The sequence below is a fragment of the Delphinapterus leucas genome, chromosome 4 (assembly GCF_059928025.1).
Source record: "Delphinapterus leucas isolate spDelLeu-1000000601 "Yukka" chromosome 4, BTC_Dleu_Yukka2, whole genome shotgun sequence".
Lineage (NCBI taxonomy): Eukaryota > Metazoa > Chordata > Mammalia > Artiodactyla > Monodontidae > Delphinapterus > Delphinapterus leucas.
The window spans coordinates 82,409,304-82,425,498 of NC_143132.1; the positions used below are offsets into that span (position 1 = coordinate 82,409,304).

General features: G+C 35.9%; 1 protein-coding gene across 5 annotated transcripts in view; it reads right to left on the reverse strand.

The window, feature by feature from the left end:
- The window catches only part of VPS8 (VPS8 subunit of CORVET complex), a 319,158-nt gene that overhangs the window by 97,004 nt on the left and 205,959 nt on the right, over window positions 1-16,195 (reverse strand). For 4 of the 5 annotated variants that reach the window (XM_089910739.1, XM_089910738.1, XM_089910740.1 and 1 more), the window contains 5 exons: window positions 14,807-14,896; window positions 14,210-14,252; window positions 10,556-10,674; window positions 6,081-6,162; window positions 5,659-5,741 (listed from right to left, as the gene is read on the reverse strand). In XM_089910739.1, the coding sequence (XP_089766865.1) occupies window positions 5,659-5,741; window positions 6,081-6,162; window positions 10,556-10,674; window positions 14,210-14,252; window positions 14,807-14,896 (417 nt within the window). The remainder of the gene's footprint in view (window positions 1-5,658; window positions 5,742-6,080; window positions 6,163-10,555; window positions 10,675-14,209; window positions 14,253-14,806; window positions 14,897-16,195) is intronic. The other variant, XM_089910741.1, reaches the window with a different exon arrangement.

Genomic DNA, 16,195 nt, shown 5'->3' on the forward strand with positions numbered 1-16,195 from the left:
ACTCTCTATTTTCAGGACTCCAAGTACATGTATTTTGGGTCACTTGAAGTTGTCCCACAGCTCACTGATACTCTGTTGTTTTTTTTTCCTGCTTCATTTTTCTCTAAGTGTTTCATTTTGGATAGTCTGTATTGCTATGTCTTCAAATTCACTAATCTTTTGTTTTGGTGTCCCTGCCTGCTAATTCCAATATCCAATGTCATATCTAGGTTTTATTTTCCAACTTCTTTGCATACCTTTTAAGTTTTAATTCAATGTCATACATATACTGTAAAGTTTTACAAGGTTGGAACCTAGATATTTTTGTATTCCTCAAAATATTTTTAAGCTTTGTTCTGGGATGTAGTTAAATTACATGGAAACGGTCTGATCCTTTAGGTCTTGCTTTTAAGATTTGAAAGGCATGACAGGAGCTATGTTTAGTCTAGGGCTAACTGTTTCCCACTGTTGAGTACTTCTGAGTACTCTACCCAATGTTCTGTGAATTATGAGTTCTTCTGATCTTACTGGTGAATAAGACTCTATTGTTGGCCCTGTGTGAATATGAGTATTATTCCCTCTAATCCTTTCAGGTGATTCTTTCCCTGGCCTAGGTAGTTTCCTCAGATCATGTACTTATACTTGAGGGAGGCCTTCTGATTGCTCCAGAGTTCTCTCTCTTCATACTTGCCCTAAAAACTCTGGCCACCTTGCTGTCTCTTGACTCTCAACTCCATCTCCTCAAATCAATGAGTATGCTGGAAACTTCTTGGGATCCCCCTTCCTGCTATTGCCTGGAAACTCTCTCAGGACATTAAGCTGGGGCAAACATAGGGCTTACGTTGTTTATTTCCTGTCTCTAAGGAATTACTGTCCTGTACTGCCTGATATCCATTTCTTTGAAAACCACTATTTCATATATTTTGTCCACTTTTTAGTTGTTGTAAGCAAGAGGATAAACGCAGTCTCTGATACTCCTCTTAGCCAGAAATTGAATTCCTCCATCCTTGACTTATATTCACTCTAGAATATTTACTGAGTACCTATTATATTTTTTGACAATTCTACCAAAAATTTAATATAAAAAATACCAATTTTACACAAATCCTTTGAGAATATAAAGGAAGCTGAAATGTTTCCATATTCATTTTATGAAGCCAGCATTGTCCTAAAATCAAATCCAGCAGAGACATAACAAAGAAAGAAAACCACAAAGATCCCTTATGAACATAATCATGAAAGTTTCTAACAAAATATTAGCAAACTGACTTCAACATTATATAAAAAGAGCAAAATGGAGTTTATCCCAGAAATGCAAGGATGGTTTGTTACCAAGAATCAATCAAAATAATGTACTATATTAGCAAAATAACCAAAGAGAATGTGAACATTTTAATATATGCAGAAAAATCATTCAACAAAATTCAACATCCATTCGTAACAAAAACTCTCAGCAAACTACGAAGAACAGCAAATTTTCTCAACATGCATCTGATATGCAATTGATGAAAGAATTAACAATTCTCTCAAGATTAGGAACAAGGCAAGGATTGTCCATCTTCACCATCGCTATTCAACACTATAGTAGAGGTCCTGACCAGCACAATAAGGTGAGAAAAAGATATTAAAATATAGATGGAAGGATAATATATAGATTGATAGACAGATATAGATAGAAAATAAAGAAATAGATTGGAATTAAATAAAAATGGCCTTTATTCATAGACATTATAATTATAAATGTAGAACATCTTATGTATAAATACCCTATTACAATTGATATCTTAAATTAAGAAATAAATGGAATACCATAGTCATGCATCAGATGACTCAAGATTTTTAAACCTTTAGTTCTCCCTAAATTCAATACATAGCCATCAAAATAGCACCAGGTTGTTTTGTAGAGATTGAAAGACAATTTTAATATTTATATGGAAATGCAAAAGGCCCAGAAGAGCCAAAACAATTTATTTTTAACTCTGTGTTTAACTTTTTTTTTTTTAAACATCTTTATTGGAGTATAATTCCTTTACAACAGTGTGTTAGTTTCTGCTTTATAACAAAGTCTGAGTACCTATTATATGCCAGGTGCCTCTGGGTTAAGTGATGGTGATAGAGTACTAGCCAAAGTACAGTTTCATCTCTCAGGGTCCTTATGTTCTAATGGGAAATAAAAATAGGTAAACAACCTGATTCTTGAATGTTTCCTAGAACTCCATTTTATGCTAAAGTTCACCTAGTTTCAATAATTTAACTACCACTTCTATGTTGATGACTTCCAAATCTTCTGATCCACTTCTTACCTCTTCCTATAAAGTCCAGTCGTGTGTTCCCCCACTGCTCACTGTTAGTCACATGAAACTGAAATCAGGGGTTTACCTAGGTTCTTCTTGTGTTCCCCTACATCCAGTCAGTCAAAAAGTTAAGTAGATTGTATCAGCTAAGTAATTTCCAAGTCCATCTTCTCCTATCCAGTCTATGTAACTCATTTAACAAACTTTAGGTATCTATTACATTCTGGGTATTTCTATGCCTTCAGTTTTGATCCCTTCCAATTTATTCTATATAACACAGGCTGAGCCATCTTTCTAAAAAGAAACCTCATTCCATCATTCCTCTGGTTAAAATCCTTTAATGAGAATTTAATGAATTTAAAATAAAATCCAAAGTCCTTACCATAGCTTACAAAGCAATTAAGGACAGAGTCTCTGCCTCTCAAATTTCAGCTCTGTGACTCACCTTTATTCTTGTCCTATGTTCCAAGAATACTTAAACACTTGCAACTCCCCAGATGTACCGTGTTTTACCTCAAATTCTTTGTACATATAGTTCACTCTGCTTAGAGTAGTCCTATCTGTTTTTTACCCCTGTTCCTTTAGGCTCTGTAAGATTCAGTTCAGACATCCCCTCCTCCAGGAAATCTTTCCACAGTCTGTTTCATATATATACTTTTATTGGTACTCCTCTGGAGATATATATATAAATTCAGAAACCTAGCTCATTCTAACTTATTCAGAAAAGATAATAACTGTAGAGGTACTGGGGTGTTTAAGGATCCAAGCAAAGGAATCAGGTAAGCCTTAAGAACTACAATGAGGGACTCAGATGCCATCAGTATTTTCTCTCCATGTTGTCTCCTCTCTTAGTGTCTTGAATCCTCTCCTTGTTATCTTCTCTCTTCTCCATGCATCTTGTCTATTCTCCTCTTTGTGTGTCTGCTTCATTGTTCTTTTCTCTGCAGATTAACTTTTTACTGTTTCAGTTCATATGATGGAAAGGTAGTCACTATCAGCTCCTGAACTTTGTACCTTATATAATCCAGAGAACTGAAGATAAACTACTCATCTTTTCAATCCAGTTCTAAAATTTCCTGGAAAGGACACTGATTGGCCCCTCTTAGGCCAGCTGCCTACCCTGAGTCAATCAGATAGAGTCAAGAGGCAGGGTCATGCTTTCACCTGGCTGCTCCTGCTATAATCATGTGGACTAAAAGTGTACAGATGCAGAAGTAGCAATTACCCTACCTGGGGTTCAGAGAAGGTAATCCTTAAGGTGGCCAATATTGCTTGCTCTTTAGAGCCGTGTGAATAGTTGTATCAGATACTTTCTTGTCTCCCTTAAAACAGGCCTTTTAGGGCAAGAACTGTGCCTTTCTTTCATCTACACAGATAATAACCAAACAGGGTAACATATATAAACCAATTAATTATTAACTTCTCAAAAGACCAGGGACTGAAACAAATGAAGGAGCTTACATGATATAATGGGAATGAGCTTAAATTAGCATTATCTGTGAAAGCAACTTGAAAAGATAAAAATCTCTATACAAATATAAGGTAGAGTTATCATTACAGTGATCACAAACATGCAAATAAGGAATTTAAGAATCAGCATACTCTCCTTATTAGTGTGAGTTAACAACCACTGAAGGTGGAAAATGATAAGAACGCAATTACAATAAATGCCAGTATAACACAAAAATAAAGTTAAGACTTTCAAATATCAAAAGCCTTCAAGGATATGAGTCTGAAATACATTTTTTTAAAAACATCATATGCTTATGCCAAGATAAAAAATCAATTTATATTTATTATAGTTTATGTGTCAAAGTGTGGTTAAAGCTCAAAATAAAGCTAAATGCGTACAATGAGAGGGAAGACACTTTTGGCTTTAGGATTTCATTTTTTTCTAATTTACCTGGTAAATTAAAGGATTCTTGTCTTATTATATATTACTTTATATATGATTAAAAACCTTATGACTGGGGCTTCCCTGGTGGCACAGTGGTTGAGAGTCCACCTGCCGATGCAGGGGACACAGGTTCGTGCCCCGGTCTGGGAAGATCCCGCATGCCGCGGAGCGGCTGGGCCCGTGAGCCATGGCCGCTGAGCGTGCGCGTCCGGAGCCTGTGCTCTGCAACGGGAGAGGCCACAACAGTGAGAGGCCCGCGTACCGCAAGAAAAAAAAAACAAAAACCTTATGACTAATATATTTTAGAATGGATATAAGAAAAGTAGTCTGTACCAAATTATTATTCAATTCATGATAAGGATCAATGAAATGATATGTGTGAAGATACATTCTAAAGGATAACGTACAATGTGGTGAGAGACTGCTGGACGCAGTAGTCTTATCAGCAAAGGTCCAGCTGCTTCATACCAGATCGGAAGGAGAGCTTGGAGAGTCTTAAAAAAGAGCTGAGAGGGCCATTCTTGACTGGATAAAAATCATTTGAAAATTATGAAGATCAATGGCATCATATTACTGTCTGACTTTATTTTTTTCTTTCTTTTTGGTGTGTCTCTATCGTGGATAAAGTAAGGGAAGACAAAATGGATTCTAAGGATAATTCCTGCTGTTTACCCAAGAATGTTCACAGATGTTTCTAAAAATATATCTTAGCATATTTTTAGTGTTCTCTTTTTGATGAAGTTGGAAAGGTTCTGGCCTTTTTGCTGAAGAAAACAGGCTGGAATGATGTTTCCTACAAAGACTTTGGACACAAAGCCAGTTAGAATTTATAGTAGGAGATGAGCTTTGGACAGAAAGTTTTAGGATGAGTTAGAAACCCGAAGTAACAAGATTAAAAAATGTCTATATTAATATAATTTTTATGTTTCTCTCTTTTTTTTTTTTTTTTTTTTGCGGTACGCAGACCTCTCACCGTTGTGGCCTCTCCCGCCGCGGAGCACAGGCTCTGGACGCGCAGGCCCAGCAGCCGTGGCCCACGGGCCCAGCTGCTCCGCGGCATGCGGGATCCTCCCGGACTGGGGCACGAACCTGCGTTCCCCGCATCGGCAGGCGGACCCCCAACCACTGCGCCACTAGGGAAGCCCTACGTTTCTCTTTTTGATCTAAAAAGTATAATCAGCTGGAAGCAATGGTGATTCTCTCCCAGTTAGCACACCAAAAGGAAGCTTGTGTATCTGAATCCAAAGGTCACAGTGAACTGAAGTCTGCACCCCCTAACTGAAGGTTGCAAGTGTGTGCCAGGCAAACCCACATCACTGGAGTGCTAGGAAGGATGAGAGTTGTAAGTTAGATATTTCGTTAATGCCAAAAATCAGCTGCATTATGCTTGAGATCCATTTACACATTAGCCCAATTTGCTGTTATTTATACATAACTAAAATATTAGTTAAAATTGATCAACACTGAATTTTCCCCCTTTCAACTCACCTGCAAGATTCTTTGCAAGATTGATGGAAGGGCAATAAATGCTGCCATGTTGTTTAGAACTTGCATGGTCAAAGATTTCAGAGCTGTTATAACAAAATGTCAATATTAAGGTTAGTTTAAAATAAGAGGTTTTTGTCTTTCCTGTAAGTCATAGGACTACAACTTCCTAGAAACTTGGCTAACCAAGGCCAGTTTGATATTTTAAAGTTAACTGCTGGTAAGTTGCAAAGCTACTATTATCCAAGACAAATGATATATAACTGGTGCCACAGAAAGCAGTGAACATGAAAAAATGAGATCAGCAGTACAGTATGATTTCAGTAAGGAAAATAATAAAAATACGATGCTGGGAGAGGTATCAAAATGACAATCATCAGCAGATAGAAATTGGGGGACAGTATAGGTGGACACTGTGACCTTACCTTCAGAGTGCAGATGAGGCGCAGCTGAACTAGACAGCTTCTGAGGTGCCATCATTGCCTCCAGTAATGGAAACCAGAGTGCCTATAATGGCAGAGGAAACCAAAGGAAAACAAAAGTACTCTGTTGTTTTTAAGAACAACTAACATCAGCTTAGTGTTTCACAGGTTGAAATGTACTTCTCACATACATTTGTTGGTAAAAATTAGAAAAAGAAAAGATGGAACACTTGACTGGGAAGAGGAAAGACAGTAAAAAAGCAAAGACCACAGCCAGAACAGATATCTTTATCATGCACCTTGGGAAAATAAGGAAGCTGAAGTTAAGTAAGTCTAGACCTTGGAACTGCAAATCTTCTGTGTCTCAGAAAAGGGTAGGTTCAAAGGAGCCAGAGCAGAGCCTCAGGCTACGTTCTTAAATGTTTCACTGACACAGTCTAAACGGCCCTATGTACTGCAGAAGGGAATAAAGAACTCTCCCACAACTACCCTCCCCCCATTTCTCATCAGCTATGTCAAGCAAGATAAATAAATACAGTTATCCAAAGTTTTCTCCTATATCAAGCATTATTTTGTTATTTCCTCAGTCATCACTGACTAAGAAGTGGAAGTTAACATTATTTCAATTAACATTTCCAATCACATCATGACATAAATGAACAGATCTAACATTTATTTATTCCTATTACGTAGGGCACTGTATTAAACGCTTTACATACATTTTGTCGTTTCAATCTCATGATAACCTTATACAGTAAGCATTATCTTTACTGGAGATAAGATGCTGAAGCTTAGAGAAGTTGAGCAATTTGCCAATGATTATACACTGCCATATGTGCATCATATGTGTTCTTCCTAAGCCTTAGGAAAAATCTTCATCATCAAAAATCAAACTAATACATTTAAAAATTTCAAGCATATTTTCCTGTTGGGTAATGATTTACAAAGGCCTTATTTCACTCAGTATCTTGGGAGAAACCTATTCCTGCAAACATCCAAGAGGTATGAAAAAAAAGTCAGTATTGACAAAGCAGGACAAGCATGGTTAAGGGGACAGGCTAATGGTCCGGCGACTTTCCCACGGGGTGACCTTCCACTGAAGAGCTCTACAAGGAAGACCTTATCTGCCCCCATTTGAGGTTTTCTAAGGCCAGGATTTTATGTACTTTTTTTTTTAACAGTATTTCTTCAAATTCTTAAGATACTGGTTTTAACTATGTTGTATACTGGCAATTCTTTATTTTATTGAAATTTTAATTTAATTTATCTAGTATTCATGAATTTTTAATCTTGTATTTTATTCTTGGATGGCTTTACTTAGCTTGTGTTTTCGTTGCCTATTTCAATTTGTTTTTACAACCACATCATTTATTTCAATGTATTTTTATAGTCTTTTAATTTAACTGTATATGGTATACCTAATTTTTACCTTTTGGTTTTTATATTTATTATATTTAGAAATTTGATTTAAAATTTTTCTTATTTAGTCCAGAAATTTTAGAAGAATTACCTTTTTAAAGGTTACTTTATTCTTGGTTTATAAATAGCAGACCGGGGGAAGCATGGTTGCAGAGATAATAGCCATGGGAAGTGTTCATACCCTAGAGAAATTGTTCTTCTTCAATTAAATCTCCACATTAACCTGAAATATATGGTAGACACCTTTTAAATATTTTGTCTCTCTTGCTCTTTAATGTTGGTTCTTAAAATGTTAACTTGGATAAACTCTAAAAACCCACAGGCTAAAATAACAATCCATGATAATGACAATCCTAACCCCTGAGAGCAACACAACTGAACCTGAATTACTTTCTCATGTTACATAATCAACAGCTTTCTTTTTCAGGGAATTATGTGCATAAGAAAGCCATATTCTTTATTTATGCAATCACTGGACACTGGGGTAGACAGACATACAAAGTAGGACAGGTATAGATTCTACCTAGGGAAGGACTGACAACCCGATTTCCTGCAGTCTAACTTTAAGGAAATACTCCATGACATTAAATCTTCTGAAGAAACTTTTGGAAAGAGATATTACAGACAATTCATTATCAAGCTTTTGGATACTTCAAATTTTCTAGTTAGATTAGGGTCGGTGGCAACAGCTCTTGTTCTCACTCTCTCCAAACCAAAAAAAAAGCAAAGAGGAACAGGGGAAACAACCATGAAAATCCCCCCAAATTAATGTTTGCTATTACATAAAATCAGTTCAGCATTTTCACAAAAATAGTATTTACATAAAAACTAACATGCAATGTTTTTATTGTTGCTATGAACGTTGTTCAGAAAAGAAGCAAAAACCAGTTGTTGGAGGGTGGGGGGGAGTAGAGAGTGGTGTGAGAGGCATGTGTGTGTGTCTAAGAGAGGAAGAGACAGATTCCAACTCAGATATATTTTTAGACAAAAAAATACAGAATAAATTACCCTTTCACCACATCAAAGGAAGCCTTAGTCCTGTCTCTGATTAAGAGATAAGAGTTCAAATATAGTCAGAATAATCCCTAGAGTTCTGGAGGCATGAATTTTATATCTAATTCTACCATTAATATATGTGAATCTGGACACATTTCAGCTTATGTGAGCCTAAATGGCTCTATTTATGAAACAATGACAATTTATAATTGTCATTTTTCCTTAAATTTTCCACGAGAAGAAGGAAGAATATCAAATAGATGTTAGGGAGGAGACAGAAGGGTTGAAAAATATTTATGTATATTTATGTATAAACATAGCTCTAATAGTTTTACCCTCTTGTGTTTTTCTATCAAAATATAACCATGTCCAAATGCAGACAGTTAGCCAAAAGATAAATGAAAACAAAAACTTAGGAATGGAAAAATCAGGGCAAAAGGAATGTTGTGAAGCCCATAATCCATTTAAATAAAGATTGAACAACTATGGGAATTGTGGATACAGAAAAGAATGTATTGTTAACCTTAATGAGGTAAAATAACATAACTAACTAAAATTCAGAGGGGTGGAGAAGGGAGGCTGGAGCAAGTGTGTATGAGTTCATGTAAACTTCCTTACTGGTCGGACATCATAGATATTATAAAAACCAAAATGTAATTATAAACGATACTTCTAATCTATTAACAGTTATTTAGATTTTTTTCAACTTCAGGGAGATTTATTAAGAGATAGTGTATTGAAGAACTATTTATTTGAATTTCAGAATTTCCTCAGTTTTACATAAGCTTCCTAAATGAGATTAAATACTATATTTTTAAAGCAAGCATTATTTGATTCAATTTTTCTAAAATTATGTTAACCTAGGTAGATAAAAAATATCTAGAGTGATATTCACCAAATGATAATGACGGTTATTTCTGGGTGATAAGATGGAAACAGGGTAATTCTTTTAAACAACCCTCTGTGTAACTTTCTGTATTGCAGGATTTAAAAAAATAATGGGTATGTATCATTTCACTCAAAAAAGTTTTTAAATAAAAAAACCATATCTATTATATAAATGTGTTTGTTAAATACAATTTATATTCTAAAGGGTATTCAAAATTTATGACCTTAAAAAAACCCTTGACAAAAACATAAAGGAGAAATTTTACCCATCTCATAAGAACAGAAACATACCAAGTTTATCATTTTCATTGGAACATGTATGGCAAACTATATAAGAAAAATGTACCCTGCTTCCCATTTCAGAAGCCCAGGCAGTGGAAGGAGGCCAGGTGGTGTTAAGTCAGAGGCCAGAGCCTGGAGGGGCAGACGCAGTTATGCCATACATATCACACTGCTAACTTTACTTCTTAAAACTACTGCACAATTTAGCTGTCAAGTTGCATCTCGCCCCCTTGGTTTCTGCTTCATTGCTGTAACTCCCACCCGCCCCACGTGCTCTACTATATCTCCTTCAGCTCTGCGTTCTCCCTTTTTGCAGTCTGGAATCTGTTACAGACGCGGTTCCAACCTTGGCTGCACAGTGGAATCATGTGGGAAGCCTTAAAACATACTGATGACTGCGGCCCAGCCCCAAAGACTATAATTTAATTGATCTCAGGTACAGTCTGGGATTTTTCAAAGCTCCCCATGTGACTCTTATGTGCGGCCAAGGATGAGAACTACTACACCGTACCTTCTTGACCTTTTTCAGCTTTCTCTGTATCCCTTGAGGCTTTTCCTCTAGTGCTTCACGCTCCCCTTATCCACGGGGAACGGTACAGATGATAAATGGACGACACAACCACAGTACCACTACACGGAATACACAAAAACTCAGTCCAAAGAGAACAAGGACATCTAGTATTCACACACCTAAATTTTGCAGCACAGCCAAATCTAAGAATATAAAGCCTTTTGCGAGAACAAAGCATACAGGCACTCCTCATAATAACTTTAGGAGTCTTATACTCCTGGGAGCACTGAACTCAGGTAGCTGAGAGGGCAGTGGAAATAGAACTAATTCCTAGTTTCAGACCAGAACAGATTTTTAAAAGCCTCTGTAGTCACTCTCCTACCTCTCTCTGCTGCTGGTTCAAATTATGTGAATTTCTCTGGCAAAGGGCAATTGTCTCCACCATGGTCTCTTCAACATTCTTCAGTGAGGGATCCTCTTTGGTATCTAGATTCAGAAAAACTGTTAACATCACTCAAGGGTATATTACTGATAATCTCAAAGCTTCTGTAAAAAATTAAACAATTTTTTCTCTGCATACTTTGTCTTCTATGATATAATCATGTATAAGACCTGATACCTAACTTCAGTAGATAAAAAGTAGGTAGTTCTTTGCAACAGTTTTCCATATAAATGTCTGACATTCCTAGGACAGAGAAAGCACATCATACTTAGCATTTTAATATGCTTTAGCTATGGAAAATCCCCAACCATTTATCTGTGGATTACTTAATAGAAAGATTATCTTTTATCTTTCTTGCTCTACCATTTCTTCCTCTATTTCTTAAATGTATGTATTTCTCCAAGATACTATCTCAGGCCCTTTTCTTTTCATTTTTTCCAATAATTTCAGCCACTCTTCTGGTTTTAATTCCTATGCCCTTGCTAATAATTTTCAAATATACACCTCCAGCCCTTATTCCTTTCATAATCTGCAGGTTGAATTTTCACCAGGCTCTAGGACATCTATCTCTACATGGACATCCTGCAGTCACTTTGAACTTTATATGTGCAAAACCCAACCCATTTTTCTTACTTCAAATCTGCTCCTCCCCCTACATTTCCAAACTAAGTTAATAGAACCATGACCTTTAAGTCAACCAGTTTATAAATCTTCACCATCTTTGATGCTTTCACCTGTACATTCAAATAAATTGTTAATTTTGTTAATTCTACTTCCACACTCTCATATACCCGCTACTTTACCAGAGTGGAGCCCTTCATCACCTCGTTTGCACTACTGCAGCAGCCTCTAAATTAACTTTTGACTTCCAAATCTTGCCTTCCTCATTCCCTTTTATACTGTCACTACAGTTCTCTTACGCACAAGTCCAAACATATGAGTCTCATGCACAAAAACTATCAAAGACTTCTAATTTTTACAAAGAGAATGTCAATAAACCTCTGATCCTAAGTAAACACAGTAAACATCCTGGTGCATCTTCCCACCCTCGGTGCTCTTATATCACCAGATTATTTCCTCCTCCCCAAGGTTACTAGCCAGGCACTTTCATGCTCATGTCCTCCTCAGCCCAGAAGACACTTTCCTTGCTTTTGTCTATCAAATTCCTATTCATCATTCCAATCGTGATTACTTCAAAGGTCACATCTTCCAGAAAAGAATCTCAGTTACAGGTAGTTCCCCAATTTTCCACAACCCTTTGCCACTCTCACTGTACCTTTTTTATAGTATTTGATTCTACATGCATTAGAGGTTTTTATTTACATATCTGTCTCCTTCAAGAGACTGTAGCTCTTTGGGTGAGGACTGTTTTAGCCATCTGTGTATCACCCACAGAAACTAGCCCAGTGCTGTGCAATTACCAAATCCTTCAAAATTCTTAAGCACACTATCAAAATTGAATCTGACAGTAAATGTCAGTTATGAGACTATTACTGAGAAATTTACCTTCATTGGAATTCAAGGAATTGGCTTCCCTACACATATCACCTGCAAATTACTGTAGTGATTTGGGGGAAACATTCTTCTTACTTTTCCCACAATCCTTTATGTAATGTCTATAAAAATTATTCTCATAACAGTAAATTGAAAGAGAAAAATGCCATAAATGCAACAAATCTAATAGTCAAATTGACTGAACGTATACTAAAGCACAAAAACAATAATTAAATGTTTAGTTGGACTAAATATAGAAAAGTCAACCAACTGTTATGGAAGTTCCAAAAACAAATAATATATGGAGAATTAGGGTAAAGGTGTTTAGGGGAATGTGTGGGCTAAGGGGTCCAAAAAATGTGTTAATGGGTTAAAAAGGTAAAACAATCTAAAAATCACCTATTAAGTGTTTCTCTGAACTTTGGGAGGGATATTTTGAAAATGTCAAGTAATAGGAAAACAAATAATCCAATTCAAAAGTGGACAAAGCGGGGCTTCCCTGGTGGTGCAGTGGTTGAGAGTCCGCCTGCCGATGCAGGGGACACGAGTTCATGTCCCGGTCTGGGAAGATCCCACATGCCGTGGAGCGGCTGGGCCCGTGGGCCATGGCCGCTAAGCCTGCGCATCCGGAGCCTGTTCTCCACAATGGAAGAGGCCACAACAGTGAGAGGCCCGCGTACCGCAAAAAAAAAAAAAAAAAAGAAAAGAAAAAAAAGAAAAAGTGGACAAAGGATATGAATAGACATTTCTCCAAAGAAGATACAGAAATGGCCAATAAGTCTAAGAAAAGATGCTCAACATCACCAATCATTAGGGAAATGCAAATCAAAACCACAATGAGATGCTACCTCACACTCATTAGGAATGGCTACTACCAAGAAAACAGAAAATAAAAGTGTTAGTGAAGATATGGAGAATTTGGAACCCTTGTGCATTGCTGGTGAGAATGTAAAATGATATTGCCATTACGGAAAACGGTACGGTGGTTCCTCAAAAAATTAAAAATAGAATTACCATTTAACTCAGTAATCCCACTTCTGGGTATACACCGAGAAGAGCTGAAAGCAGGGACTCAAAAAGATATTTCTACACCCACGTTCATAGCAGCATTATTCACAATAGTCAAAAGGTGGAAGCAATCAAGTGCCCATTGATAAATGAATGGAAAAACAAAATGTAGTATATACATAAAACAGAATATTATTCAGTCTTAGAAATGAATGAAATTCTGCATGTGCTACAACATGGATAAATCCTGAAGACTTTATGCTAAGTGTAATAAGCTAGACACAAAAGGACAATTACTGTTTGATTCCACTTATGAGATACACAGAGTAATCAAATTCAAATTCATCAAGTCAGAAAGTAGAATGGTGGTTACCAGGGGCTGTGTGGGGAGGAGGGAATTAGGAGTAATTGTCTAATGGGTACAGAGTTTCAGTTTGGGATGCTGAAAAGGTTCTGGAGATGGATGGTGGTGATTATTGCACAATGATGTGAATGTACTTATTGCCAATGAACTGTAAACTTAAAAATGGTGAATTTTATGTTATGTTTATTTTACCACACTTTTACAAAATAAATAACTTTATTTTAGTTTCAAGGAATATAATAGGAATTACATATCTATCTGTGACAAAGCCATTCAAGATTTTAAACTGTTTCAAGTTTTACTGCTTTCTGCTAAAATTATATAAATTCAATACAGAAACACTGATTATTACTTACTGATTAGAAGCTCTGCTTTGCTGTTGTTCAGCACATTATAGTAATTTTTAAGATGTTAGTTATGTACCTCATTTATAATAACCAAAACATAAGTACAGAAATATAACTAAAAAATGAATCAAGACCCGTGAAGACTACCTAATTTTCTGTCCAATGACCTCTACTGACAATTAGCACTGCAAAACTACAGTGGTTTATATTACTTCCTATTATGAGCCCTTGAAAACAAGCCAAAATTGGGATCAATGTCAGATAAACAGTAACATGCAGATCAATGTGATTATTACTTAATAAATACAGTTTATCATTTAATATCTTTTAAAACATGGGGCCCATGGAAAAAGAAATTGTGAATTACACTCGAGAACTTACTTTCATCTTGATGTGTTATCTCTTGAAGTTTGCTTTGTAGTCTCTAGGAGGTAAAAAGAACACTTTATATTTCTAATCCACCAATACCTGAATTACCATATTTTAAAGGTAAACTCCAAGAAACAACAAGGTTATTAAGAATGATCTCTGCCATTCAGAAGAGAATTGTTGTGTATATAGAAAGCACAGGGCTTCCCTGGTGGCGCAGTGGTTAAGAATCCGCCTGCCAATGCAGGGGACACAGGTCCAAGCCCTGGTCCGGGAGGACCCCACATGCTGTGCAGCAACTAAGCCCATGCGCCACAACTACTGAGCCTGTGCTCTAGAGCCCGCAAGCCACAACTACTAAGCCTTGGGATTAGTATCATGTGGCATACTGGTGTATCATGACATGCATGATAAAAATATTTAGAGATAAAATGTACAAAAAAAGTGTACTGTTGTCTGCAGCTTACTTTGAAACATAAGAATTAAGATGGATTGACAAAAACTTACACAATGCTGTATGTCAATTTTATCTCACGAAGAAAAGATGGATTGATAAATGGTTATAGGGCTAGACAGAAACATGACAAAGCAAATACAGTAAAATGTTACCTTTAGCATTATTAAGAAGGCACCATGAATATCTCCTTTCTTTTCTAATAGATAAGCAGTGACTTCATGAAGTTGATACTTCTGGGTAATCTAGGAAAGAAGAAAAGATAAAGCTTTTTTGCTCAAAAATCTTGCTTGTGGAGTCAGAAGGTCCTACTAAGGATGAAAAAAAAACCTATGATAGTAAATAGTGAATTCATACCCTAGTAGTATGCTACTTTACAGTATAACATGCAAATATTTGACTCTCTAGTCTTAGAGTGACCCATTTGGGACTCTGACTGAACCAAGGTCACTCATTTTTTTTCACTTATTTATTTAAAAAGTTGTTATGCACCTGAATCAGGTATATCCATTGCACAAAAGGTAACATGTACACATAAACAGTAATAATATACACCAGAAATTGGTAAGTGTAATTATTCACAAAATATTTAGAACAAAATGACAATGAAAACTCTATACATTAGCTTGTGGGATCTTAATGAAAATTAATAAACTAAGAATTTCTAATAAGTAAAAAAGAAATGCCAGTTAAGCTAAGGTAAAAGAAAGAAAATAAGTACAGAAAAGAATGTCATGGAAAGAAACAACAGAGAAACAATAGCGAGGTTTAAAAGAAAATCCTAAATTAGTCTTTTTTTTTTTAATATCTTTATTGGAGTATAATTGCTTTACAATGGTGTGTTAGTTTCTGCTTTACAACGAAGTGAATCAGTTATACATATACATATGTTCCCATATCTCTTCCCTCTTGCGTCTCCCTCCCTCCCACCCTCCCTATCCCACCCCTCTAGGTGGTCACAAACCACCTAGCTAAATTAGTCTTTGAAAAGACTAATAACATAGAATAAAACTTTCTTAGGAGTAAGAAAAAAAGAGAGGCACAAATAACATATTATAGGTTAACAGATCAAAGGAGGAAAACATGTGATCATTTCAACAAATGCAGAAAAAGTATTTAGTAAAATGCAGCACCCATTTTTGACAAAAATAAAAACAATACAAAACACTCTAACCCAAACTGGTAATGGCACTTGTCTAGGTTAATAAAAATTATCTATCAAAATCTGACAATAAACACCGTATTTAACATAAAATGTTAGAAACATCCCCTTTTAAATAAGGAACAAGGAGAGAATGCATACTATCGCTGCCTCTGTTCAATAATATCCCAGAGCTCCTAGATATCTGATGAGGGAATGAGAAAAGTATAAAATTGGAAAGAAAGAAAAAAAACTACCATTATTCTCAGAAAAAATTACTGTCATAAAAAAATCTAGAAAATATTTGAACGAAAAAAGAATTCAGCCTGGTTGCTAGATATAAGACACTGAACAAAAATTAATAACATATACCAGCAGTAACCAATTAAAAAAAAGTCATTTC